This window comes from Natator depressus, chromosome 12, assembly GCF_965152275.1.
Source record: "Natator depressus isolate rNatDep1 chromosome 12, rNatDep2.hap1, whole genome shotgun sequence".
NCBI classification, from domain to species: Eukaryota; Metazoa; Chordata; order Testudines; family Cheloniidae; genus Natator; species Natator depressus.
In genome coordinates, this window is record NC_134245.1 from 18,242,577 (window position 1) to 18,268,036 (window position 25,460).

Sequence of the window (25,460 nt, forward strand, 5' to 3'; positions counted from 1 at the left end):
TTCAAGATACACAGCATAACTAAGAGCAGAATTTGGTCTGTTCCCCCTCCCCCATTTTCCCTTTGTCCCCCACTTTATATTTAATGGGATTTTCCATTAAAGATAAGTGTTTAGCATTCATAGATTGAGGCCAAAAGGAACCATTGTGATAATCAAGTCTGACCTCCTGTCTAACATCTTATCTCTTGGTGGGGGAGGGGGAATTACCTTCCCTATCATGTTAGAAAAACAATGATAACTTAAATAATAATGTCATGTTGCTTCCACTGTTTTGCAATCATGAGTCAGGCTGTGTATCCCACATGTAGTTCACCATATAAAAACTAAATTAATACAGGCCCAGCATGGAATGTAGGTGGAGTTCCATAAAATTATATGCACGCAGTGGTTTCTTTGGGTTTGAGTATATAATGACATGCCTGTGAATTTGTATAGGGGCCAAACATTGGTCGTCCTGTAGTCAGTGGGAGTTTTGCACAAGAGGATCAGAATTTGGCTCAAAAATTCTTACTATGTGGTTGAATAATGTGAATATTTATTGCCAGATAAAAGTGACTTCAACTGCATTCCATAGTGACATGAAGTTGTAATTTCTTTGTTTTCCATATAGGCTTCTCAGACTGATTTCCCCAAAGAGTCTTCATACTTGCGTTTCCTATTTAAAGGTGTCGGTATTAATTAAAATAATTATAATACTTTGGATTCCATTTGTGCTGCTATGATGAAAAGAATGTTAATACATCTCTATTTTAAAGGATTTATAAATCTGCCACTCTGGATTGGCCATTTGTTCATCTTACAGAAAATAAATCTGGAAAAATCTCCATCATGATCATGTGCTAGGAGAGTGGTGGGGCAGGAGATAACTGATTTCCATAGCAGGTTGTGGCATTTTAATAGCCAAGTGTCCCCAGGGTTTCCAGAACTGGTTAAGTCATTCTTCAGCTTCTGTGTCCAACAATCACTTTGAAATCAATGAACATATAAGCGAAAATTATAAGTTTGGTTATCTGTGCCTAGGCCATACTACATTAGCATGGACCTCTTGCTTTGGACTTTTCCTCTAGGCATCTAAGCACTGAAGCATACAGTTGCAGGACATTTTGTCCCCAGTATTCTACATACTGGGGTCAGGATTTACAGTTTCTAACTCTAGACCCTAAACATAGTAAGGGGATGAAGATATTGCCATAATGAAACATCAGCAACAAAACGCTGCGTGACAAGACTTGTTTCATAACAGCAGGACTGTAGGGGATGATACCATTCACTGAATTCAAGTATGTGTCTGAGGTAGTGTAGCAGATTGCTGACTCACAGGTGCGGCGCCTCCTGCTGGTCATTTGGGAATTAGCTCTTTTCCAGCCTCAGTGTGCCCTCTGCTGGCCGGTGTCTCGCCTGCCTCAGGCTCCCGTATCCCTCCCAGACCCCGGTGCCCTTTACCTCAGGGTTCTGCACCGGCAGTACCCCCGTACTCAGTCTCCCTTCCCAGGGGAACCCCCAACCCTCTACACCCACCTTGCCTCAGTGACTACTGCCACTCATCATCTAGCCCCCGTTCACTGGGGCAAACTGCAGTCTGTAATGGCCACTCATCAGTGGCAAGGGGTTAGGACCAGCTGCCTCTGCCTATTCCCAGGCTGCACCCCTGCAGCCCCAGTACCTCTTTTAGGCCTTTACCAAGGCCTGCAGCCTGGCGAGTTACTAGGCCAGAGCTCCCTAGCTCCTCTTGCCCTTCCCCAGCACTGCCCTGCTTCAGGTACACTGCTCCCAGGCAGTCCTTCCCACTCCCAAGCTAGAGTGAGACTCCTCCAGCTCCTGGCTCACAGCTCTTTTATAGGGCCAGCTGTGGCCTGATTGGGCGTGGCCCCAGCTGCAGCTGCTTCTCCAGTCAGCCTAGCCTTTTTCCACCAGAGCGGGGTAACTACCCCGCTACAAGTAGGATTTCATATTTTGTAGTCTTTCAGTTATGCAGCTGATCCTAAATCTAACACATTCCTATAAATTGCCTGCATAACTTTCCCAACACTCATACTCTCCATAATCCCCACATCTCCAAAATTTCCTTGGCTGCATCCCCACGTGACTGTATACACAACTGTTATGAGAAAGAGTTGGAAAAGGGAGGCAATGGTGAGGAATGTTACATTTTTCTATCTTTTCTTCCTTGGCCTGTATTGCCTGCCTATAGCAATGTGCCTCCACTTTTAAGTCATGGGTAAGATCCTGACTCCATTGAAGTCAATGGGCATTTTGCCATTGATTTCATTGGAGTCAGGATTTCACCCCTTACTGTTATGAAGGGATAAATATAGGATGAGCCTGCCTGTTGCCCATCATAGGACTTAACAGGGGCTGGCAGGGCTGACAATCCCACAATAAATCTTGAGAAGAAAGGAAGCAAAAACTTTCTCTGACTGTCTGTCTCTGGCAGGGCCCATGACTCTGGAAATGGTCACACACTCAATGTATTCTATAGCTCCTCTGAGACTTTAGTTTGTTCTCCAATTTATGCCAAGTATGCCATCTGTGGTATCCGTCTGTGAGTTAGGTGCTGTATGTACATGCCCCGAGGAGCTTCTGATCTAACTATACATGAAATCCCCTCTGATTGTAATGACATTTAGGAGGGGAGTGGAGGAGGAAAACCAAGAGTGACAGAATAAAAGGGTAAGGCTAAAAACTACTTTCATTTCATTTTTAGTGGCTTATTTAGGGAGGGTGAGGAAATGGGGTGTTATTTGTAGGAGGCGGCTGAGAAGATTTATTTTTAAGCAGCACTTCTGGGATTTGTTTGTATGGGAGCTACACTGAAAGATTTGTTTCTAGGTATGGTTTTCTATACATAAAAACATGTAACAATAACATTCAGTTTATCTCATAACCATCACTTTTTCTGGTGTCCTCAAACTATTATCCCAGTACATCTATAAGAAACTGGTCTTTTTTAGGTTTCAGAGTAACAGCCGTGTTAGTCTGTATTTGCAAAAAGAAAAGGAGTACTTGTGGCACCTTAGAGACTAACCAATTTATTTGAGCATGAGCTTTCGTGTGCATCCGATGAAGTGAGCTGTAGCTTACGAAAGCTCATGCTCAAATAAATTGGTTAGTCTCTAAGGTGCCACAAGTACTCCTTTTGGTCTTTTTTAGACACTGACAGTATCTGGCATTTAACTGGATCATGGAAATTCTCCAGGGACCCTGCAACAGCAATATATTCTTTTAGCTACCTGGTTATCATAACAAAATGACTGAGTTTAATTACTCCTGTCATCAAGGCAGCTACTGTAGGTGTCAAGCCAAGATGGACCATCTGGGATAGCTTTATAGATAAGTTCCAGTGACTTGCTAGAGATTTAATCTGCTTTAAGATGACATGCTTTGCCTGCAATGTGAGCAAGTGTAGCTGGAGCATTTGTGTCTGAACCTGCAGTTTCCTTTCCAGTTAAATGGACTTTGTTGTTATGTGTTCAAACTGTTTGTAACATTGATGCCTCCCATGCACCAATTGCGTTATTAGGACTGGGGCGTTCACCCACTGTATGCAGAAATTATTCTGGTTTATAGGAAGCTATAATTTCTATCTCAAGATGATTGTCCACCATAAACCCATTCCCATAGATGTGTCTCCTGTCATCTGTCTGCTACTTGTATTGCTCAGCATCGTTCCCATCCCAGTCCTCATTCCCATATAAATTGATGTGGGTGCTCAGATTGTTTCTAAATAAAGCTAAGGACATTGGTCATTGTTGCCACTCACTTATATGCAAAGCATGAACCTCTCACGTGCTAATTGCTTTGGCTAATCAACAATACTGTTGTTCCATAGACTACATGTAAACAAAATATTTCTATCTCAGTTTATGTATAAAACTAACTACAAGACATGTTAGTCAGTTAATGGTTCAAGCCCCCACTACATTAGATACTGAATTTCAGTCTATGAGCCACTGAGGTAGCAATGATGCAGATCACAAAGCCCAGGACAAACTGTATGAGGGCTGGGAGATGAAGCATTTCAGTCAAAAGGATCTAACTGAGGGAGAGCAGGCAAATCCAGAGTCTGACCAGCTTTAGGAAATACTGCAAAATCTTCTTCTTGGAAAAGGCCTTTCCACCATTAGAGTGATGCTGATATCTCATTGGCCCAAAAAGCGCTAGCCAAACAAAACAAAAGAGAGAGAGAGAGATCCTGAAATAATCTACCAAAAAAATTAATTAATAAAAATCCTACCCCAAGCAGAGTTGTGATCCTTAAAATGGAGAAGTGCCACATACTTCATGGATCAGGTTTCAGAGTAGCAGCCGTGTTAGTCTGTATCCGCAAAAAGAAAAGGAGGACTTGTGGCACCTTAGAGACTAACAAATTTATTTGAGCATAAGCTTTCGTGAGCTACAGCTCACTTCACCAGGGGCTTTGCTATTCCTATTGATTGTATGTTGACAGTGCTCAGATATATATGGTGGTGAGCAGCTGTTTAGAAGCCTATGATAGACAGTCAAATCCTGAGGTCCTAGCTCAGTTACTACTCTTTCCTTTTGCAGGCAAAACTCGAAGGACCTCAGGATCTGACCCACTGAAGTTTGCAGCACAAACTATGTAGAAATCTAAGGCCCTTACAGTTACACCAGGATTAATTTAGCACTTTTTGTTTACGATTATGATTATGATTAGATTCTGTTTGATCTGCAATCCTGGCTTTCATTTAGTTATGATGGTATTTGCCTTTTGTACTTAATTTATGTTGGAGTGTAAGGCTAAATGCACAGATCTGCCCTTTCATTTCTGACAGGTCCTTCACTTCCCTTTCCTGGTTCCCATCTAGTAATGAAAACATTTCTAGATATTTTTTCTCAATGACAGCTGGAAAATGTGCTCTCCAAGAACTAGCCACACACAAGTAAGGCTATGACCCCAACAGAGCATCACACAAAAGGAATGCAGAAGACTGCAACTGCAGAAATTACTTCAGGCATTGACTCAATAGAGGGCATCCTAGGGTGCTGTTCTTCTGCGTGGTGTTATGACTTTATAAGTTGTTCCACAGAAGTACCATCCTGCAGCAGCTGGAGGGTGACTGGGCACAAGAAAGTTCTTTACCCCAGTAAGGTGGAAAGGAAAGAGATGGAGATGGATGGTGGTGGAAAGGAAGAAAGATTTAGAAACCAAGAAGTGAGGAAACAATAATGAGGAAATCCTAAGGGAGCTAAGGTGCGGAGACAGCAAGAAAGGAAAGGAGGAAAGGAATAGAGGAAAAGGCAGCAAAGAGGGATAGAGAAGATAGCAGGTGGGAGAAAGAGAGACTGATTGTGAAAATCCTGGAAAGGGCAAAGAGCTAGGAGATTCCTTTTGTTGGCTTAGAGAAAGAGACCAAAAACTTCCAATATACCTAGGGCTGATCCAGTGAAACACAGTTTCTTATTCATTCTGCTGGGCACAATGCGTTTAAAAAATAGCCCGATCTTAATGCACCCTTAGGCTTGCTGTTTCTAGAACTGATTTTTGAATGTCTGTGAATGCGCAGCACCAATGAAAACCTGGGTCCCAGGTGTCTTGAAGTGGACATAACAAAGTTAGAGGTACTCCATAGTTAATGGAGCCACTCAGATATGTTGGCCTTAAAACATAGCTCTCATTTCCAGAAAGCCACCTACATAAATATAGACAAATCCAAACCCAACAGAAAATATAAATATCATGTGACATGATTCACAAAAACAAAGCACAGATGTCAGCTTGTTAGTGACAATTTTCATTTAACTAGCTCTTGAGTTTCCATAGTTATGAGCACCATTACTAAGAAAATCAGAAATGGCATCATACCTTCCCTTCCCCCTTATTTACTGTATATTTTCAGTTCAGTTTAAGTGCAGTGCAGTAAATTTCCATATATGAAAGTGCAGGTATTTTTAGGTTGTGGATGGTAATTCCTGTCAAAAGGATTATGTTGAAGCTTTTGTTCAGTAGTACTTGCAGACCTAAAATATAGTCAGTATCCTTCTGCTTTGATGTAAATGCTGATTATCTGACTCTGTTCCAAATGCAGCATCCTTTAATGAAAGTGATAAAACCTTCCCTGGTAGGTAGTGCTGGTAGGTAGACTGGGCCATCTCTTTGTCAGAAATTCCCGTAGTTTTTGTTGAATTGGACACGCTGAACAAGCAGCTTGAAATTGTTCTCTTGTAACTGCAGTGAGAGTGCTTGTAATAAGCGCAACCACTACATCCTCATCCTCTGGTGGGCCATCTGGTGAAGGCAAAGGCAGGCGAGAAAGGCAATCAGCGACCACATTTTGGTTTCCAGGCTTATATTCCAGTTCATAATTGAAAGAGAGTAGTCTTGCAGACCATTGAGCAATACGGTATCCTGCTCTTCCCAGTCCTTTCGTGGTGAGCAACGTCGTCAAAGGGCTGTGGTCTCTGTGCAACTTGAACGTGCAGCCCTACAGGTAAGTTCTCCATTTTTCAGTAGCCCAGACACAAGCAAGTGCTTCTTTTTTGACTGTAGAATATTTTTTCTCAGCATTACTTAGTGTCCTTGAAGCAAATGCAACTGTCCTCTCTGTGTTGTCCTCATGCAGTTGTGTGAGAACAGCCCCAAGTCCATAATCAGAAGCATCAGTAGTTACAATTGTGGGCAATGCAGGAGTGAATAGTGCAAGTACTGGACTATGTACAATCAAGTCTTTCACCGTTTCGAAACTAGCTTGTACATCCATTGTCCACACTAAGGTTGAACTTCTCCATAGTAATTCCCGTAATGGTTCAATGACAGAAGCATAACTGGGAATGAATTTTGCATACCAGGAGGTAAGACCCAAGAGGGAATGTAAGGTTTGCAAATCTGTTGGAGGAGGATCATTTGAAATTGCCAGGATATGATCTGGATAAGGTTTTAGTCCAACCTGTGAAATTGTATGCCCCAGAAAGAAGAGTTCAGTTTGTCTAAATTTGCATTTGGACCTATTGAGCTGGAGGCCTGCTTTGCTGATGCAGTTTAGTACAGACTGCAGGTTATTGTCATGCTCCTCAGAAGTATTTCCAAACACGATAAAATCATCCAGATAGCACTGAACTCCATGTCGATTCTTCAGAATCAATGACATCATTTTTTGAAAGGCACTTGGGGCAGATGCGAGACCATATGGAACACGTTTAAAATGAAATAGTCCCTCATGTGTAATAAATGCTGTGAGATCTCTGCTATCTTCATGCAACATAACCTGGTGGTATGCGCTCTGCAAATCAAGAGTAGAAAACATCTTTGCTCCACGGAGTTCTGCAAATACTTCTTCTATGTGAGGAAGAGGATGGCTGTCAATCACAATAGCTTTATTTGGCTCCTTTAAGTCCACACAAAGGCGAATCCCTCCACCCTTCTTCTGCATCACTACTATAGGTGAAACCCATTCCAAGGAGTCGATCTCTTCAATAATGTCCTTTTGAACAAGTTTTCTAAGTTTCTCTGAAACAGCTTCCCTGACTGAAAATGGTAAGCGCTGTAACTTCTGTCATGCAGACATCACATTATTCCACATTTTAACTTTATGCAGAAACCCATAAGCACAGCCGAGTTTCTCCTTAACCTGGTGTTGGGTCCCAGCTGAAACTGGTGTGTGTACCGCAAGAGTGCTTTGCTGAGGAAGATCAATTCGTCCATTAATTACCCTGAGATTTAAAGCAGCCAATAAATCTCTGCCAATGATAGGAGTGCCTTTGTGGACAATGTAGAACTCTGCAGTTACACAGCAATCACCAAAAGTAACTATTACTGGCAGGCAGCCATGTATTGGAATATTCGAATAGCACACCAAGTGAAGTTTGGGTTCAGTAAGAGGCACATCTTTAAAGTAATGCAGATAGATGGAATCAGGTAGTATAGATACTGCTGAGCCAGTGTCCAACATTAGCTGAATAGAGTGTGGTTTGCCTGAGGGTATGGCGGAAACGTTTACAGTGCACTTTATCTGTTCTGGAATATGTGCAGTAGTGATTTTATCCACGCTCAGCCCAGTAACATCTGGTATTGTAACTGCATGCACCTGTTGATTGCACTGGCTACTGCGACATACTTTAGCAAAATGTCCAATCTTTTTGCAATGATTGCACTGAGCTACTTTTGCCGGACATCCTGTGTAGCTTGCAAGGTGTTGTGGGGATCCACAGCAAAAACTTGCTTTTACTGTATTTTGAATTTGCTGATTTGGTGGTTTTTCATTAGTTTTCCTCTTGCAATTGTGTGTCTGCAGTGGTAGTGAACTTTTCTGCAAAGGAGTCACAGCCTGGACTGTGCCTCCTGTATCCATACTCATTATTTTGGCTTCAGCTGTAGCTGACTCAATCTGAGTAGTAATGCTTATTGCTTTTTCTAATGTAAGTTGTGGTTCTAGAAGTAAGCGTTCTCTTACATGAAGCATGGTTGTTTTCTCAATGAACTGGTCTCTAATCATCTCATCTGCCATATTCCCAAAGTCACAAGTTACAATCAGACTCCTCAAGGAAGCAATATACTGCATTGTAGTTTCCCCTGGTTTCTGCTCACGCTGGCGAAATCTGTAGTGATTAGCTACTACATTCTCTTTTGGCACAAAATAATTCTTTAATGCAGTGACTGCAGTCTCATATTTATCATCTGCAAGGGGAAAAGTGTAAAATATATGCTGCCCTTCTGCTCCAAGGCAGTGGATTAGCAGAGCACGCTTTCTTACTTCAGAAATCTCTGTAGCACTGATTGTAAGCAGATAAGTCTCAAACATATGAATCCAAGTAGTAAAAGCAATTGGAGGCTCACCTGGGCTTTGCAGAAAGGGTGCAGGTGGGTTCAGAGGCAGAAGATCCATCCTCGTCACCAAAATGTTGCATCACCCAGGCAAGGTACTAACAAGCTTCAACAGGACTTTATTTTCAAAGTGGAAACCTCTTTACCGAGCTGCTGCTGCACCCTCTGTAGCTTTCTCCCAGCCTCTCAACTCCTCCCGCTCCTTCCAGGTTCCTGTCCTTTCAGACTCCCAACAGCCAGTACTCCCTATTCTAATAATTACAGGCAACATCTAAACACCACAGGTGGGGTGGGGGGAGGAGTGTCTTTACAGAAGTGAAAAGAAAAGTTTAAATACAAAGAAACCTAATATATTATTTGAATTCTCAAAATAGTTATATTTTATAACCTGTTAGGCCATGTCTTGCATTCTTGGACACTGAAAACTCCAACTAAAATAAACTGGAAGTTTAGGAGCATAAAGAACACTGGGCCAGGCACAACCTTAGGAAGTGTGAGCTACAATCCTGTTATACTATGAACCCAGGAGAAGTGTATGGGCTTAATGGTGATGCATGTCAGTTATGAGCCCTTCCCTAAAGTCCTCACAGGCAAACTTCCACTAATTTTTATTAAGTCTGGGACTTAAACAGACTCTCATATGAAAGATGGCATTAGCTGTGGCTCACCAAACTGTTAAACACTTTGCCAGCAGAGACAGACTGAAGATGGCTTCTGTCATTCAGTAATTTTGTTGGTGGATTTTTAAGTTGAGCTATTTATCTTTGCAAAGCTGCAGAAAATTCCTATTAAATAATAGCATCTGTGTGAGTTTTACCTGCAGAAGGACTGCAAGATTGTTAGTTGATTGTATTACTGCAAAGTAGCAGCTAACTTATCCTGATACAGGGACAAAATGGTGGGCTATGTAAGCCAAGTTTTCAAATGTAAATTCAACTTCTTACTTAAATTCATACATCTTTCTCTTACCAAAAATCTGATTTGTGTTCCAAAGAAACAAACCTATAACAAGAACTTTCTTTAAAAAATTGAAAAACATATGGAACCATATGATTAGAAGAAGAAATGTATTATTGCTTTCATAAATGTCTGGTATTATTCAATATTTTCATTAATGACTTAGATAATAGAGTGGAGGGTGCTTATAACATTTGTGGATGACACCAAGCTGGGAGGAGTTGTAAGCACTTTGGAGGACAGGAATAGAATTTAAAACAACCTTGACAAAATGGAAAATTGGTTTGAAATCACCAAGATGAAATTCAGTAAAGACCAGTGCAGAGTACCACAGTAGGAAAAATCAAATTCACAACTACAAAATGGGGAATAATTGGCTAGGCAGTAGTAGTGCTGAAAAGGATCTCGGGGTTGTAGTAGATCACAAATGGAACATGAGTCAACAGTGGGATACAGTTGCAGAAAAGACTAATATAATTTTGGGATGCATTAACAGGAGTGTCATATGTAAGACATGGCAGGTATCTGTCCTGCTCTATTCAGCACTAGTGAAGTCTCAGCTAGAGTACTGTGTCCAGTTCTGGGTGCCACACTTTAGGAAAGATGTGGATACATTGGAGAGAGTGCAGTGGAGAGCAACAAAAATAATAGAAGGTTTAGAAAACCTGACCAATGAGGAAAAGTTAAAAAAAACAGGCATGCTTAGTCTTCAGAAAAGACTGAGTGGGGGACCTGATAAGTATTCAAATATGTTAAGGGCTTTTATCAATTGTTCTCCATGTCCACTGAAGGTAGAACAAGAAGTATTGGGTTTAATATGCAGCAAGAGAACTTGAGGTTGGATATTAGGAAAAACTTTCTAACTATAAGAATAGTTAAGTTCTGGAATAGGCTTGCAAAGGAGGTTATGGAATCCCCATCATTGGAGGTCTTTAAAAACAGATTGAACAAACACCTGTCAGAGATGGCCTAGGTTTACTTGGTCCTGCTTCGGTGCGGGGCTGGCTTGATGACTTCTCAAAGTCCCTTTTAGCCCCACATTTCATTAAGAAAACCAGGACTTAAATTAGAATGAAACACCCTGCATTATTAGAAAATATAAAATAAAATAATCCAGAGTATCTTTCTGGCTAAAGTCCTTGTTGTCATCTTAAAGAAATTTTGGTCTAGGTTATTAATGCACTCTTTCACTAACTATTGGCAGCCCTGGGGAGACATTTGTTAATATTTTATTCCATGTAAACATCTGGATCTAATTTAGTCAAGGAATATTGTGAGAGCAAACTGGCATCTCTCCAGTCCACTGCAATAGGTGTCTGGTGCTTTGAGTGCTCTGTTTGCATTACTCTTTTGAGATAAATTCACTGTCAATTCAGTTAACTGAGTTTCGATAAATACCTCATCCCCACCCCGTAAATTAAGTATCTTAAGGAAAACAAGGAGAGGAAATTGATGTTCACCTGCATAATGCTACTACAGTGGAATTAAGGGGTTTATGGTGGATACATATAAAAATGCTCCAGGAAAATGTTGCCCAGATAGAGGACTGGATCCTGCTGTAATCCCAATCAATGAGAGTTTTCACTAAGGATTGACCCCTCCCCTTATTGTTTGCTATTTTGCCGTAAATATAATAGGTTGTTTTGCTAGCCATTTATTAAACTTTCAGTTGACTTTCCAGGTTTGTGTAGGTATTTTGGTCCTTTAGGTCCAAATCCTGCAAAGTGCTGAAGACAATGGAAGATGAGAATTCTCTGCACCTCTCAGGATTAGATTTTACAGAAAATATTCTTTTATATATAAACTACTTTTGAGTGAACTTTGATAATATTTACACACATCCGCTGCAAATGTTAATAACCCTGAAGGACACTGGTTAGTTAGTGGACAAATTCAAAGTTGTGGTTATTATAAGGTAGTTGTAATTTCAAAACAATATGCTCTGTTCGTGAAAAGAAAATTACATGGCCAGCTCATGTTCCTTCTGTGATTTATGGACAACTTGGGGAGTTGAATCCATGTGCAGTTAATAAAGACTTCTTTTGCATGGTGTAGGTGTAACACAACATATGTACACCAGTTTGTATTAACCTACTCTGGCTGTGGGTGTGGACATATGCTGCCATTAAATGTATGTGCTAATTCCATAGCTCTTTATATCCCAGAATTCCTTTATATCCCAGAAGCTAAAAATATCAGTTTTTCCATATGTAAAATTGAGACTGGTAAGTATGATTGTCTCAAATGCGTAATGAGGATTCATTTTGTAAAGCTCTCTGAATAAGTAAAGAGTTGTGTAATGATAAAATATTGTTACATTAAGCTCCCACTGCTCCCTGATGAAGTAGGTAGGTAGGTATTTTACAGATGGTTAAATTCAGATGTAGAACAGATTTGGGACAAAACCTGCCCACCCTTCTCCTGTTCCCCCATGTGAGTGCAAAGCCTGGTAAAAAAGATCAGTGTCTCTACCTAGGAACTCTGCTTTCTTTGTGTACCTTAAAGCACTGCTCCTCTTCAGCTCTCTCTAGGGGTATGTCTACACTACGGAATAAGGTCGAATTTATAGAAGTCGGTTTTTTAGAAATCGGTTTTATATATTCGAGTGTGTGTGTCCCCACAGAAGTGCATTAAGTGCATTAACTCGGCAGAGTGCTTCCACAGTACCGAGGCTAGAGTCGACTTCTGGAGCGTTGCACTGTGGGTAGCTATCCCACAGTTCCCGCAGTCTCCGCTGCCCATTGGAATTCTGGGTTGAGATCCCAATGCCTGATGGGGCTGAAACATTGTCGCGGGTGGTTCTGGGTACATATCGTCAGTCCCCCCCTTCCCTCCCTCCCTCCGTGAAAGCAAGGGCAGACAATTGTTTCGCGCCTTTTTTCCTGAGTTACCTGTGCGGACGCCATACCACCGCAAGCATGGAGCCCGGTCAGGTAACCGTCACCGTATGTCTCCTGGGTGCTGGCAGACGTGGCACGGCATTGCTACACAGTAGCAGCAACCCACTGCCTTGTGGCAGCAGACGGTACAATACGACTGGTAGCCGTCCTCGTCATGTCCGAGGTACTCCTGGTCGCCTGTGTGATCAGGAGCGCCTGGGCAGACATGGGCGCAGGGACTAAATTTTTAGTGACTTGACCAGGTCATTTTTTTTAGTCCGGCAGTCAGTCCTATTGAACCGTCTTATGGTGAGCAGGCAGGCAATATGTCCTTCTGCACCGTCTGCTGCCAGCCAAAGATGTAAAAGATAGATGGAGTGGATCAAAACAAGAAATAGACCAGATTTGTTTGTACTCATTTGCCTCCTCCCCTGTCTAGGGGAATCATTCCTCTAGGTCACACTGCAGTCACTCACAGAGAAGGTGCAGCGAGGTAGATCTAGCCATGTATCAATCAGAGGCCAGGCTAACCTCCTTGTTCCAATAAGAACAATAACTTAGGTGCACCATTTCTTATTGGAACCCTCCGTGAAGTCAACCCTGTAAGCCGTGTCCTCAGTCGCCCCTCCCTGCGTCAGAGCAACGGCAAACAATTGTGCATCTGAGTTGAGAGTGCTGTCCAGAGCAGTCACAATGGAGCACTCTGATTGGGCTAAAACATTGTTGCGGGTGGTTCTGGGTACATATTGTCCGGCCCCCGTTCCCTCCCTCCCTCCGTGAAGGCAAGGGCAGACAATTGTTTCGCGCCTTTTTTCCTGAGTTACCTGTGCGGACGCCATACCACCGCAAGCATGGAGCCCGCTCAGGTAACCGTCACCATATGTCTCCTGGGTGCTGGCAGACGCGGTACGGCATTGCTACACAGTAGCAGCAACCCATTGCCTTCTGGCAGCAGACGGTACAGTACGACTGGTAGCCGTCCTCGTCATGTCCGAGGTGTTCCTGGTCGCCTGTGTGAGGTCGATCAGGAGCGCCTGGGCAGACATGGGCGCAGGGACTAAATTTTTAGTGACTTGACCAGGTCATTTTTTTTAGTCCGGCAGTCAGTCCTATTGAACCGTCTTATGGTGAGCAGGCAGGCAATATGGATTGCTAGCAGTCCTATTGCACCGTCTTCTGCCGAGCAGCCATGAGATGTGGATGGCATGCAGTCCTTCTGCACCGTCTGCTGCTAGCCAAAGATGTAAAAGATAGATGGAGTGGATCAAAACAAGAAATAGACCAGATTTGTTTTGTACTCATTTGCCTTCTCCCCTGTCTAGGGGACTCATTCCTCTAGGTCACACTGCAGTCACGCACAGAGAAGGTGCAGCGAGGTAGATCTAGCCATGTATCAATCAGAGGCCAGGCTAACCTCCTTGTTCCAATAAGAACAATAACTTAGGTGCACCATTTCTTATTGGAACCCTCCGTGAACTCTACCCTTGTAAGCCGTGTCCTCAGTCGCCCCTCCCTGCGTCAGAGCAACGGCAAACAATCGTGCATCTGAGTTGAGAGTGCTGTCCAGAGCAGCCCAATGGAGCACTCTGATTGGGCTAAAACATTGTCGCGGGTGGTTCTGGGTACATATTGTCCGGCCCCCGTTCCCTCCCTCCCTCCGTGAAGGCAAGGGCAGACAATTGTTTCGCGCCTTTTTTCCTGAGTTACCTGTGCGGACGCCATACCACCGCAAGCATGGAGCCCGCTCAGGTAACCGTCACCGTATGTCTCCTGGGTGCTGGCAGACGCGGTACGGCATTGCTACACAGTAGCAGCAACCCATTGCCTTCTGGCAGCAGACGGTGCAGTATGACTGGTACCCGTCCTCGTCATGTCCGAGGTGCTCCTGGCCACGTCGGCTGGGAGCGCCTGGGCAGACATGGGCGCAGGGACTAAATTTTTGGTGACTTGACCAGGTCATTCTCTGTAGTCCTGCAGTCAGTCGTATTGAACCGTCTAATGGTGAGCAGGCAGGCAATACGGATTGCTAGCAGTCGTATTGTACCATCTTCTGCCGGGCAGGCAAGAGATGACGATGGCTAGCAATCGTATTGTACCATCTTCTGCCGGGCAGGCAAGAGATGACGATGGCTAGCAATCGTATTGTACCATCTTCTGCCGGGCAGGCAAGAGATGACGATGGCTAGCAATCGTACTGTGCCATCTTCTGCCAGGCAGGCAAGAGATGAGGATGGCTAGCAGTCGTACTGTGCCATCTTCTGCCGAGCAGCCATGAGATGTGGATGGCTTGCAGTCCTTCTGCACCGTCTGCTGCCAGCCAAAGATGTAAAAGATAGATGGAGTGGATCAAAACAAGAAATAGACCAGATTTGTTTTGTACTCATTTGCCTCCTGCCCTGTCTAGGGGACTCATTCCTCTAGGTCACACTGCAGTCACTCACAGAGAAGGTGCTGCGAGGTAGATCTAGCCATGTATCAATCAGAGGCCAGGCTAACCTCCTTGTTCCAATAAGAACAATAACTTAGGTGCACCATTTCTTATTGGAACCCTCCGTGAAGTCCTGCCTGAACTACTCCTTGATGTAAAGCCACCCCCTTTGTGGATTTTAGCCTCCTGAAGCCAACCCTGTAAGCCGTGTCGTCAGTCGCCCCTCCCTCCGTCAGAGCAACGGCAGACAATCATTCCGCGCCTTTTTTCTGTGCGGACGCCATACCAAGGCAAGCATGGAGTCCGCTCAGCTCACTTTGGCAATTAGGAGCACATTAAACACCACACGCATTATCCAGCAGTATATGCAGCACCAGAACCTGGCAAAGCGCTACCGGGCGAGGAGGCGACGTCAGCGCGGTCACGTGAGTGATCAGGACATGGACACAGATTTCTCTGAAAGCATGGGCCCTGCCAATGCATGCATAATGGTGCTAATGGGGCAGGTTCATGCTGTGGAACGCCGATTCTGGGCTCGGGAAACAAGCACAGACTGGTGGGACCGCATAGTGTTGCAGGTCTGGGACGATTCCCAGTGGCTGCGAAACTTTCGCATGCGTAAGGGCACTTTCATGGAACTTTGTGACTTGCTTTCCCCTGCCCTGAAGCGCATGAATACCAAGATGAGAGCAGCCCTCACAGTTGAGAAACGAGTGGCGATAGCCCTGTGGAAGCTTGCAACGCCAGACAGCTACCGGTCAGTTGGGAATCAATTTGGAGTGGGCAAATCTACTGTGGGGGCTGCTGTGATGCAAGTAGCCCACGCAATCAAAGATCTGCTGATATCAAGGGTAGTGACCTTGGGAAATGTGCAGGTCATAGTGGATGGCTTTGCTGCAATGGGATTCCCTAACTGTGGTGGGGCCATAGACGGAACCCATATCCCTATCTTGGCACCGGAGCACCAAGCCGGCGAGTACATAAACCGCAAGGGGTACTTTTCAATAGTGCTGCAAGCTCTGGTGGATCACAAGGGACGTTTCACCAACATCAACGTGGGATGGCCGGGAAAGGTACATGACGCTCGCATCTTCAGGAACTCTAGTCTGTTTCAAAAGCTGCAGGAAGGGACTTTATTCCCAGACCAGAAAATAACTGTTGGTGATGTTGAAATGCCTATATGTATCCTTGGGGACCCAGCCTACCCCTTAATGCCATGGCTCATGAAGCCGTACACAGGCAGCCTGGACAGCAGTCAGGAGCTGTTCAACTACAGGCTGAGCAAGTGCAGAATGGTGGTAGAATGTGCATTTGGACGTTTAAAGGCGCGCTGGCGCAGTTTACTGACTCGGTTAGACCTCAGCGAAACTAATATTCCCACTGTTATTACTGCTTGCTGTGTGCTCCACAATATCTGTGAGAGTAAGGGGGAGACGTTTATGGCGGGGTGGGAGGTTGAGGCAAATCGCCTGGCTGCTGGTTATGCGCAGCCAGACACCAGGGCGGTTAGAAGAGCACAGGAGGGTGCGGTACGCATCAGAGAGGCTTTGAAAACCAGTTTCATGACTGGCCAGGCTACGGTGTGAAAGTTCTGTTTGTTTCTCCTTGATGAAACCCCCCGCCCCTTGGTTCACTCTACTTCCTTGTAAGCTAACCACCCTCCCCTCCTCCCTTTGATCACCTCTTGCAGAGGCAATAAAGTCATTGTTGCTTCACATTCATGCATTCTTTATTCATTCATCACACAAATAGGGAGATGACTACCAAGGTAGCCCAGGAGGGGTGGTGGAGGAGGGAAGGAAAATGCCACACAGCACTTTAAAAGTTTACAACTTTAAAATTTATTGAATGACAGCCTTCTTTTTTTGGGGCAATCCTCTGTGGTGGAGTGGCTGGTTGGCCGGTGGCCCCCCCACCACGTTCTTGGGCGTCTGGGTGTGGAGGCTATGGAACTTGGGGAGGAGGGCGGTTGGTTACACAGGGGCTGTAGTGGCAGTCTGTGCTCCAGCTGCCTTTGCTGCAGCTCAACCATACACTGGAGCATACTGGTTTGGTCCTCCAGCAGCCTCAGCATTGAATCCTGCCTCCTCTCATCACGCTGTCGCCACATTCGAGCTTCAGCCCTCTCTTCAGCCCGCCACTTACTCTCTTCAGCCCGCCACTTACTCTCTTCAGCCCGCCACCTCTCCTCCTGGTCATTTTGTGCTTTCCTGCAGTCTGACATTATTTGCCTCCACGCATTCGTCTGTGCTCTGTCAGTGTGGGAGGACAGCATGAGCTCGGAGAACATTTCATCTCGAGTGCGTTTTTTTTTCTTTCTAATCTTCACTAGCCTCTGGGAAGGAGAAGATCCTGTGATCATTGAAACACATGCAGCTGGTGGAGAAAAGAAAAGGGACAGCGGTATTTAAAAAGACACATTTTATAAAACACTGGCTACACTCTTTCAGGGTAAACCTTGCTGTTAACATTACATACATAGCACATGTGCTTTCGTTACAAGGTCGCATTTTGCCTCCCCCCACCGCGTGGCTACCCCCTCAACCCTCCCCCCTCCCTGTGGCTAACAGCGGGGAACATTTCTGTTCAGCCGCAGGCAAACAGCCCAGCAGGAATGGGCTCCTCTGAGTGTCCCCTGAAGAAAAGCACCCTATTTCAACCAGGTGACCATGGATTATATCTCACTCTCCTGAGGATAACACATGAACGGATGTTGCTTGAACGCCAGCAAACATACACTGCAATGCTTTGTTGTACAATGATTCCCGAGTACGTGTTACTGGCCTGGAGTGGTATAGTGTCCTACCATGAAGGACGCAATAAGTCTGCCCTCCCCAGAAACCTTTTGCAAAGGCTTTGGGAGTATATCCAGGAGAGCCGCGAATGCCAGGGCAGAGTAATCCTTTCACATGCTTGCTTTTAAACCATGTATAGTATTTTAAAAGGTACACTCACCGGAGGTCCCTTCTCCGCCTGCTGGGTCCAGGAGGCAGCCTTGGGTGGGTTCAGGGGGTACTGGCTCCAGGTCCAGGGTGAGAAACAGTTCCTGGCTGTCGGGAAAACCGGTTTCTCCGCTTGCTTGCTGTGAGCTATCTACAACCTCCTCCTCATCATCATCTTCTTCGTCCCCAAAACCTGCTTCCGTATTGCCTCCATCTCCATTGAAGGAGTCAAACAACACGGCTGGGGTAGTGGTGGCTGAACCCCCTAAAATGGCATGCAGCTCATCATAGAAGCGGCATGTTTGGGGCTCTGACCCGGAGCGGCCGTTCGCCTCTCTGGTTTTCTGGTAGGCTTGCCTCAGCTCCTTCAGTTTCACGCGGCACTGCTTCGGGTCCCTGTTATGGCCTCTGTCCTTCATGCCCTGGGAGATCTTGACAAAGGTTTTGGCATTTCGAAAACTGGAACGGAGTTCTGATAGCACGGATTCCTCTCCCCATACAGCGATCAGATCCCGTACCTCCCGTTCGGTCCATGCTGGAGCTCTTTTGCGATTCTGAGACTCCATCATGGTCACCTCTGCTGATGAGCTCTGCATGGTCACCTGCAGCTTGCCACGCTGGCCAAACAGGAAATGAGATTCAAAAGTTCGCGGTCTTTTCCTGTCTACCTGGCCAGTGTATCTGAGTTGAGAGTGCTGTCCAGAGCGGTCAAAATGGAGCACTCTGGGATAGCTCCCGGAGGCCAATACCGTCGAATTGTGTCCACAGTACCCCAAATTCGACCCGGCAAGGCCGATTTAAGCGCTAATCCGCTTGTCAGGGGTGGAGTAAGGAAATCGATTTTAAGAGCCCTTTAAGTCGAAATAAAGGGCTTCATCGTGTGGACGGGTGCAGGTTTACATCGATTTAATGCTGCTAAATTCGACCTAAAGTCCTAGTGTAGACCAGGGCTAGGACAATATGAAGAAGTATAAAGAGAACAGGAACACCATGATGTAAAGGGCATATAAAGAACAGTATCTGCTACAATAGCAGCCAATGAATGAATAAATATCTCCCAGCTGCTCAATGGATTGGAAACAAGATTGTAGGAAGATTCTGTCCTCCACAACCTCCACATTTACTTGGACTTTCATAAGGGACCTCCAATGAGAAAGTGGGACTGTTGTAAATATGTAGCACAGTAACATTCTCTGGGGGAAGCTTAGAATCCATAAAGAGAAGTCAAGCAGTGGTGCCATAGGGACCTGGAAGAGGATCAAAGATCATTGTGTCCTTCTGGACCAGTGACAGAGTGGGCCAACAGCATTCTGCTATAGATAAGGCTGGATCACAGCTGAGTCCCCCAGTGGCTTTTTCTCTATAGCTCTTTTCCTTTCTCAAAACGTATTTTCTATCTTTTCATTTAAACCCTTGCTATGTGTTCATGTAAAAAATACTTTCATTTCTGAACAGATATGTCTGAATGTTTTGAATTTTTTAAATAAAAATTGGAGCAATATACACTTGTGAATGTGGAAAAAACTCTACACGTGATCCTGGAGCAATTCTGAATGCAGAACACCCCTTGAAGTTAAAGGGAATTCCTTGGAGCTACTGCTGAATCAGGCCAACTACTGGCATATTTGTTCCGATGCATCACTTTACTTGCACATTAAAAAATAGTTAGCATGTACGGAGAAACTGTATAAACATTTAGTAACTGGCAACAGAGACAATTATAAAAACACCCAGAATCCAGAGTAAACATTAGTCTAAAGGGCTCTGCATTAGCTGATACCTTTTTTAAATGTTTTAGAAAATTTCAAACGACAATTTGGATGTTAAGAACATGAATACAGGATTAACTCATGCAGCACCAAGTATGTGAGCATCAGTAACCATTGGCCTTGTGACGGCTGCTCTTTAGGGTTTTATTTATGCAAATAAGCAAGCTAGATTTTTGGAGCATAAAAATAATCACTTGTTGAATGTCCCTGTGCAAGTTTTGTTGATTTGATAGAAAACAAATCCATCAAAGGCCAATGGAAAGGTTGTTTTTGGCCAACTGCCTAGTTTGTAGTGGGCAAAAGTCCATGTGGTACCAGTAACCAAGCCCCAGTAGAGGCATGTGGGTATATGCGTGGACTGACTTTAAACCAAAATAAATTGCTTGTTTGAAACATACCTAAGCCTTTTTTGGCATCTAAATCACAGAGATTATGCCCATATACAACATTTAAAAATTAATAGGGTTCTCACACCTCTGAAGTTAACAAAATAAAGAAAAAAGGAACAGATTCTGCCCTATACACTGTACAACCCCATTGAATTTAAGTGATCAGATCTCAGAAGTGTTATCCATTATTTTTCAAATTATCTCAAAACATAGCGGAGTAAGTTTTAAAATGGGGGTGGGGGATGTTAAAACATGAGATCCTAGTTGACATTAATAGGAGTCTTGCCATCAAATTCCTGTATACTTCTTTGAAAGTTTACTCTTGTATCAGTTCTCACTTCTTCAGTTAGTTGTAAAAGAAAGTGATTCATACTTCAGCATGTGTAGTTGAAAACTATACATCGTTTCTGTGGTATTGGCTTTGGGCTATGTTTTCATTTTAATTGTTTTAATTAATTAATTTAATTGAGTCACTTTGTAGTACACTTCAGAGAGATATTAATAATATTGTGACTCTACTGAAATAATTCTAGAGGAAACATTTCCTTATTTTAAAGTGAAAAGAAGTTTTGTATACAGATTCTAATTCTTTCTGAAATGTCACTGAATTCCAGGCATTCTTTCCAAGGCATCCTAAAGTATTTTACATGAAATAGCTTATGTTTTAAGAACTTTCCTTTTGTACTGTAATAATGTAATGTAAGAGGTCTCCTCTGGAGGCTTGGTTGCTGGAATGGGTGAAGTCCGAAGTACAAGGACATGGTCCAGTGACACCTTGCTTGCAAAAACAAAGGGGACAGACAGCAAATTAGCAACTGATAGACCGGACTGCTTACCACTGCTACATGGAATAATCTAAGTGGGTGACTAACAGAGACTGCCTCTAGGGATACTGAAAGCTGTTCAGAAGAACTTGAGGATGGAATTATTTCTGGGAGGAAACTGGCAGGCCTATCTTAAAGCTGTTGGACCATATTCTGCTGTCAAGTTTCACCAGTGTGCACAGTAAACACCACTGAAAGTGATGGAATTACTCAAGATTTACTCTGATATGAATGAAAGCAGAATGTAGTCCATTGATGTACATCAAATCTCCTCTGTGAGTGAACTGGGAGAGTCCAGGCCGATGTATCACTTCTCCAGTTTCTCTAGAGAGGCTCAAGGCTCATCTAACCTGGGGATTCACCCTGGTTCAGGCCATTGGAGTAACTGCACCAGTCCAAGCCCCTAGTATGGGCAGGGTAAACTGCTATCAAGAGCAATTTGCACTAGTATAGCTTACCCTGGTTTAAGGCAGAGGTCAGCTACACCAGTGCAAATCATGGTTTACCATGGTGCTGTCTGTCTAAACAAGAACTTTGCAGCAGTGCTTCTACACCTGTGGCTGGCCACTGATGGTGGAAAACCTGATTTAGAATAATCAGACACTCATATGCAGGTGATAAAAAGGAACTTTGCTCCTCCTAGATGGATTCAGGAGCTAGCTGGGCTCATTCTCACTTCTGCTAGCTACTTGCACCACTCTCATTCCCAGCCTTTATGAGACTTCCTGATTCCAACAGTCCATCTCTCTCTGTGAATAAAAGAGCCAAACAGCCCCACCAGGAGATCCCTGAACACCCTACAGTTTCCAGTTGTGCATAATTTGTCCTTTACTTTCCCAATATCTGTTTTGGCAATGGATTAAGTGGGATCAGAGGTTTGGTGCTGAGGACATGTTATATATATAAATGTAAGAGTGTACAGGGGGCCCAATTTTCATCCATAGGCTCTTTTAACCGGACATCCAAATTCTACACTGGGATGTTTGGGGTCTTAGATCCCCATTTCACATGTAAGCGTCCATATTAGGAACTGGTGTGTGAAAACACAGCACAGAGCTGAATGCACATTTTTTGTATCAAAGGCTTGAATTCCTTGGATCAAATATAATTTGCCTTTTCCTTGAAGCCACGGGGCATTTGTGGGTGCTGTAGCCATCAACTTGAGGTGCTTTGGGGCATTCTACCAGTGTAGGACAGACACAGGTGGAATGCTATAGGGAGCACTGTTATAGTGTTCCCTTCACCACTTTGGAAAGGAGCAGCATGAGCTCCAACCCAGCAGGCCATGCCTCATGCACTGCCAAGCATGCTACCCCATTCCACAGACTAGCACTCAAGGCAGAGTCAGGTGTCTCTTTTACTTATCTTCTGTGCGCGCACACTAGAAGGGGAAAGAAGTACCTTGCACCATCTCCCCCCCTTGATGCACAAGAACAGCAGACTGTTGCCCTTTATCTTCATTAATATTTTCAAAGTGTTACAATAACATCAATGCTGTTGCTTAGATAAATGTGAATGTGATTTAAAAAATAAATAAAAACTTGCTCATAAAAATCAGATACAGCATCATTTTAAAATCCTGACAAGATCTCTCTACCTGACAGTTTAAATTTAGAACCTTGTGTTGTCATAAAAAAAATACGATTGCTTTTCATCTGTCTTCCCTCAGGCTTGTAGGAGTCAATCTCAGTGTAGCAGACTCTGCCATTGCTATTTCCCTTTTAAATCTGGGACAGCAAAGCTCTGGCACTTTTTCAGAGTCCTGGTGTCCTTGATCATATTTCTTCCTACAGCAAATAACGGTAAGGTTTGCACAGCAAGCGTCCTAGTTTTTAGCTCCCAATTCCATTAGAGAAGTTTAAAAAAAGTTTTGGCAGCTTCCTGTATACATAGGTATTAAATCATACATTGTGTGTTTGTAAGGCACCTGTGCAAGACTGAGGAGATAAAATGTAAATAGTCCTAAAATTCACCACATAGTACCATTTATAAAATCTCAGTGGAGCATGCCCCCTTCTCCCTCAAACTTCCACAGCTAATGGATCATATGCTAGACAGGTATGTCTAGGAACAGTGGAAACCTTTTCTGAGTTGTTTAAAGATCTAAAATGGAATAGAAACGATAAAGGATTTTACCCTGGGAACATATTTTCAACATTTTTGCCCAATGTTAAAGCATTTAGGGCCACATTGTCAAGTGTTCAGCACCTAGAGTTGGAGCCAGATTTTCAAAAGAGCTCAGCATCAGATATGCACCCGATGTGCTGATCTCTTTTGAAATTCTGGCAATTACTGAGGTGCATTAATGGGTGCTGAGGACTTCTGAAAACTCTGGCTTTTGAAGAAGAATGAAGCAGCATCTTCAGTACCTGCGGAGTAAAGTTCTCACTTTACGAAATATTCTCTTCATCTGCTACCCTCTTACAAACTTGGGAGTGACACTGAATTATGCTGGTCTGTAACCAGGAAGCTGAAAAACAAATATGTTGTGGGGTGGCTGTTGGGATTGTGGTTTGTTTGTTTTGTTATTGTAGTTGAATTGTGTTGACTTTGCCCTCATCAGCAAACGATTCACTAACAGCTGTTTTGAAATTAATGTGCCAAAGTTACATTTTTGTAAATAACTTTTTTTTTTAAATACCCCTTGTGTCTCTTACACATTGTGCTAACATGCTGTCTGCTCACAGGACCATGTCAAATCTGAACAGCAGCTTTGTTGGAACTGATCTCAATATGCACATCTAACGCTGACAGACTTGGGTCGTCAGCGGGCAGGATCAAACCAGGGCCCTTCACAGCTTAGTGCATGAGCCTCTATAGCATAAGCTAAGAGCCAACTTCCTGTTAGCTACGGCTGTAGAGCAGACTCATTTTCTCTCTCTTTTTAAGTGGTCTCAGTGCCACTAATGGGACAGAACACCACAACCAGAAAGTGTGTGGGTTACACACACAAGGCACTTTTTAATATATAATCCAGCATAGTCAGACCTAGAGTGGGACTAAAGAACCGAAAGAATCACGATGGTGCCTTTTCTGGATTTCATATACATCAAAATCTGCCCTCAAATAGGCACCACCACCCCCATTTTAAATGACTATCACAACTTTTGTTTTGCTTTCTTTATCAGGCAAACAGTTTCTGATGGTCTATTGTGTGGTTGTTTAAGAAAGATTTCACATTATTTGTAATTCAGCGCTACCATATATGTTTAATTTATGGGCCTGATTTTCAGCAACTAGAAAGGTGCACACAAAAATACATGTCTACTTTGCACATGCATACTGGATTTAGTAAGTGCTATAGAGGCTTATGCACTAAGCTCCGAAGGACCCTGGTTTGATCCTGCCCGCTGACGACCCAGGTCTGTCAGTGTTAGATGTGCATATTGAGATCAGTTCCAACAAAGCTGCTGTTCAGATTTGACATTGTCCTGTGAGCAGATAGCATGTTAGCACAATGTGTAAGAGACACAAGGGGTATTTTAAAAAAAAAGTTATTTACAAAAGTGTAACTTTGGCACATTAATTTCAAAACAGCTGTTAGTGAATCGTTTGCTGATGAGGGCAAAGTCAACACAATTCAACTACAATAACAAAACAAACAAACCACAATCCCAACAGCCACCCCACAACATATTTGTTTTTCAGCTTCCTGGTTACAGACCAGCATAATTCAGTGTCACTCCCAAGTTTGTAAGAGGGTAGCAGATGAAGAGAATATTTCGTAAAGTGAGAACTTTACTCCTCCAGTCATGTGTATTGAGGATTTGCATGTGCACATCCAGTAGGGCATGCACAAAGTAGGTGTGCTTATATTCACAAATGAATGCCCACCTACTTACTGAAAGTGAAGCCAAGAATTTCAGAATATATGTTATATTCGGACAGTGTTGTTATTCAAGATTGCTATAAGCACTTCCATTAAAAAATTCCTTTTTGATACTCTATATCATTCTTATTTAAACTAAACTTGCATTACAAGATCTTTTTTTTACACATTTTAAACACATTTCAAGAATTAAATTTTCTTTGCGGTTAATAATGCACTGTAAAAGCTCTATTTAGGGAATGGGTCTCCCTTCTCTAGGAATAATTTATGGAGCATCAGCGGAGGGCATGCAGAGAAGGACACTTGTTGCACCACTTACTCCTATGTTCTTGTGGCCAAGGTGTAGGCTCAAACATCACCCAGAATTTGTCTCATGTGGCTTATTGGTACTGCACTGCTCCAGAAAACAGCTAAAAGGATAGTTTTAAGAGATGCTGTTGAGATATGCCAAGAAGTTGGAGTACTTTCAAAACTGTCAAACAGGGAGTGTCTGCTCTCTCACACAGCACACTTCAAAAGATTAATTAAATCCCTAGTCTACGTCCCTATGAACCTAGGTAAACTCATGAGCTACTAAAGCAAAAGGAACAGGAGAACTTGTGGCACCTTAGCGACTAACAAATGTATTTGAGCATGAGCTTTCGTGGGCTCCAGCCTACTTCAT

At 43.6% G+C, this 25,460-nt stretch overlaps 1 protein-coding gene and 1 long non-coding RNA gene across 4 annotated transcripts in view; both read right to left on the reverse strand.

Annotated features, from left to right (window-relative positions):
* LOC141996793 (uncharacterized) overlaps positions 1 to 22,378 on the reverse strand; it is a 28,457-nt gene extending 6,079 nt beyond the window's left edge. Inside the window, exons 1-3 of the mRNA XM_074969085.1 lie at positions 22,369 to 22,378; positions 17,999 to 18,250; positions 16,960 to 17,419 (exon numbers count right to left, since the gene is read on the reverse strand). Of these exons, the coding sequence (XP_074825186.1) occupies positions 16,960 to 17,419; positions 17,999 to 18,250; positions 22,369 to 22,378 (722 nt within the window). The remainder of the gene's footprint in view (positions 1 to 16,959; positions 17,420 to 17,998; positions 18,251 to 22,368) is intronic.
* Positions 1 to 25,460, reverse strand: part of LOC141996844 (uncharacterized) — a 65,672-nt gene that overhangs the window by 29,648 nt on the left and 10,564 nt on the right. The gene's annotated exons all lie outside the window — the stretch shown is intronic.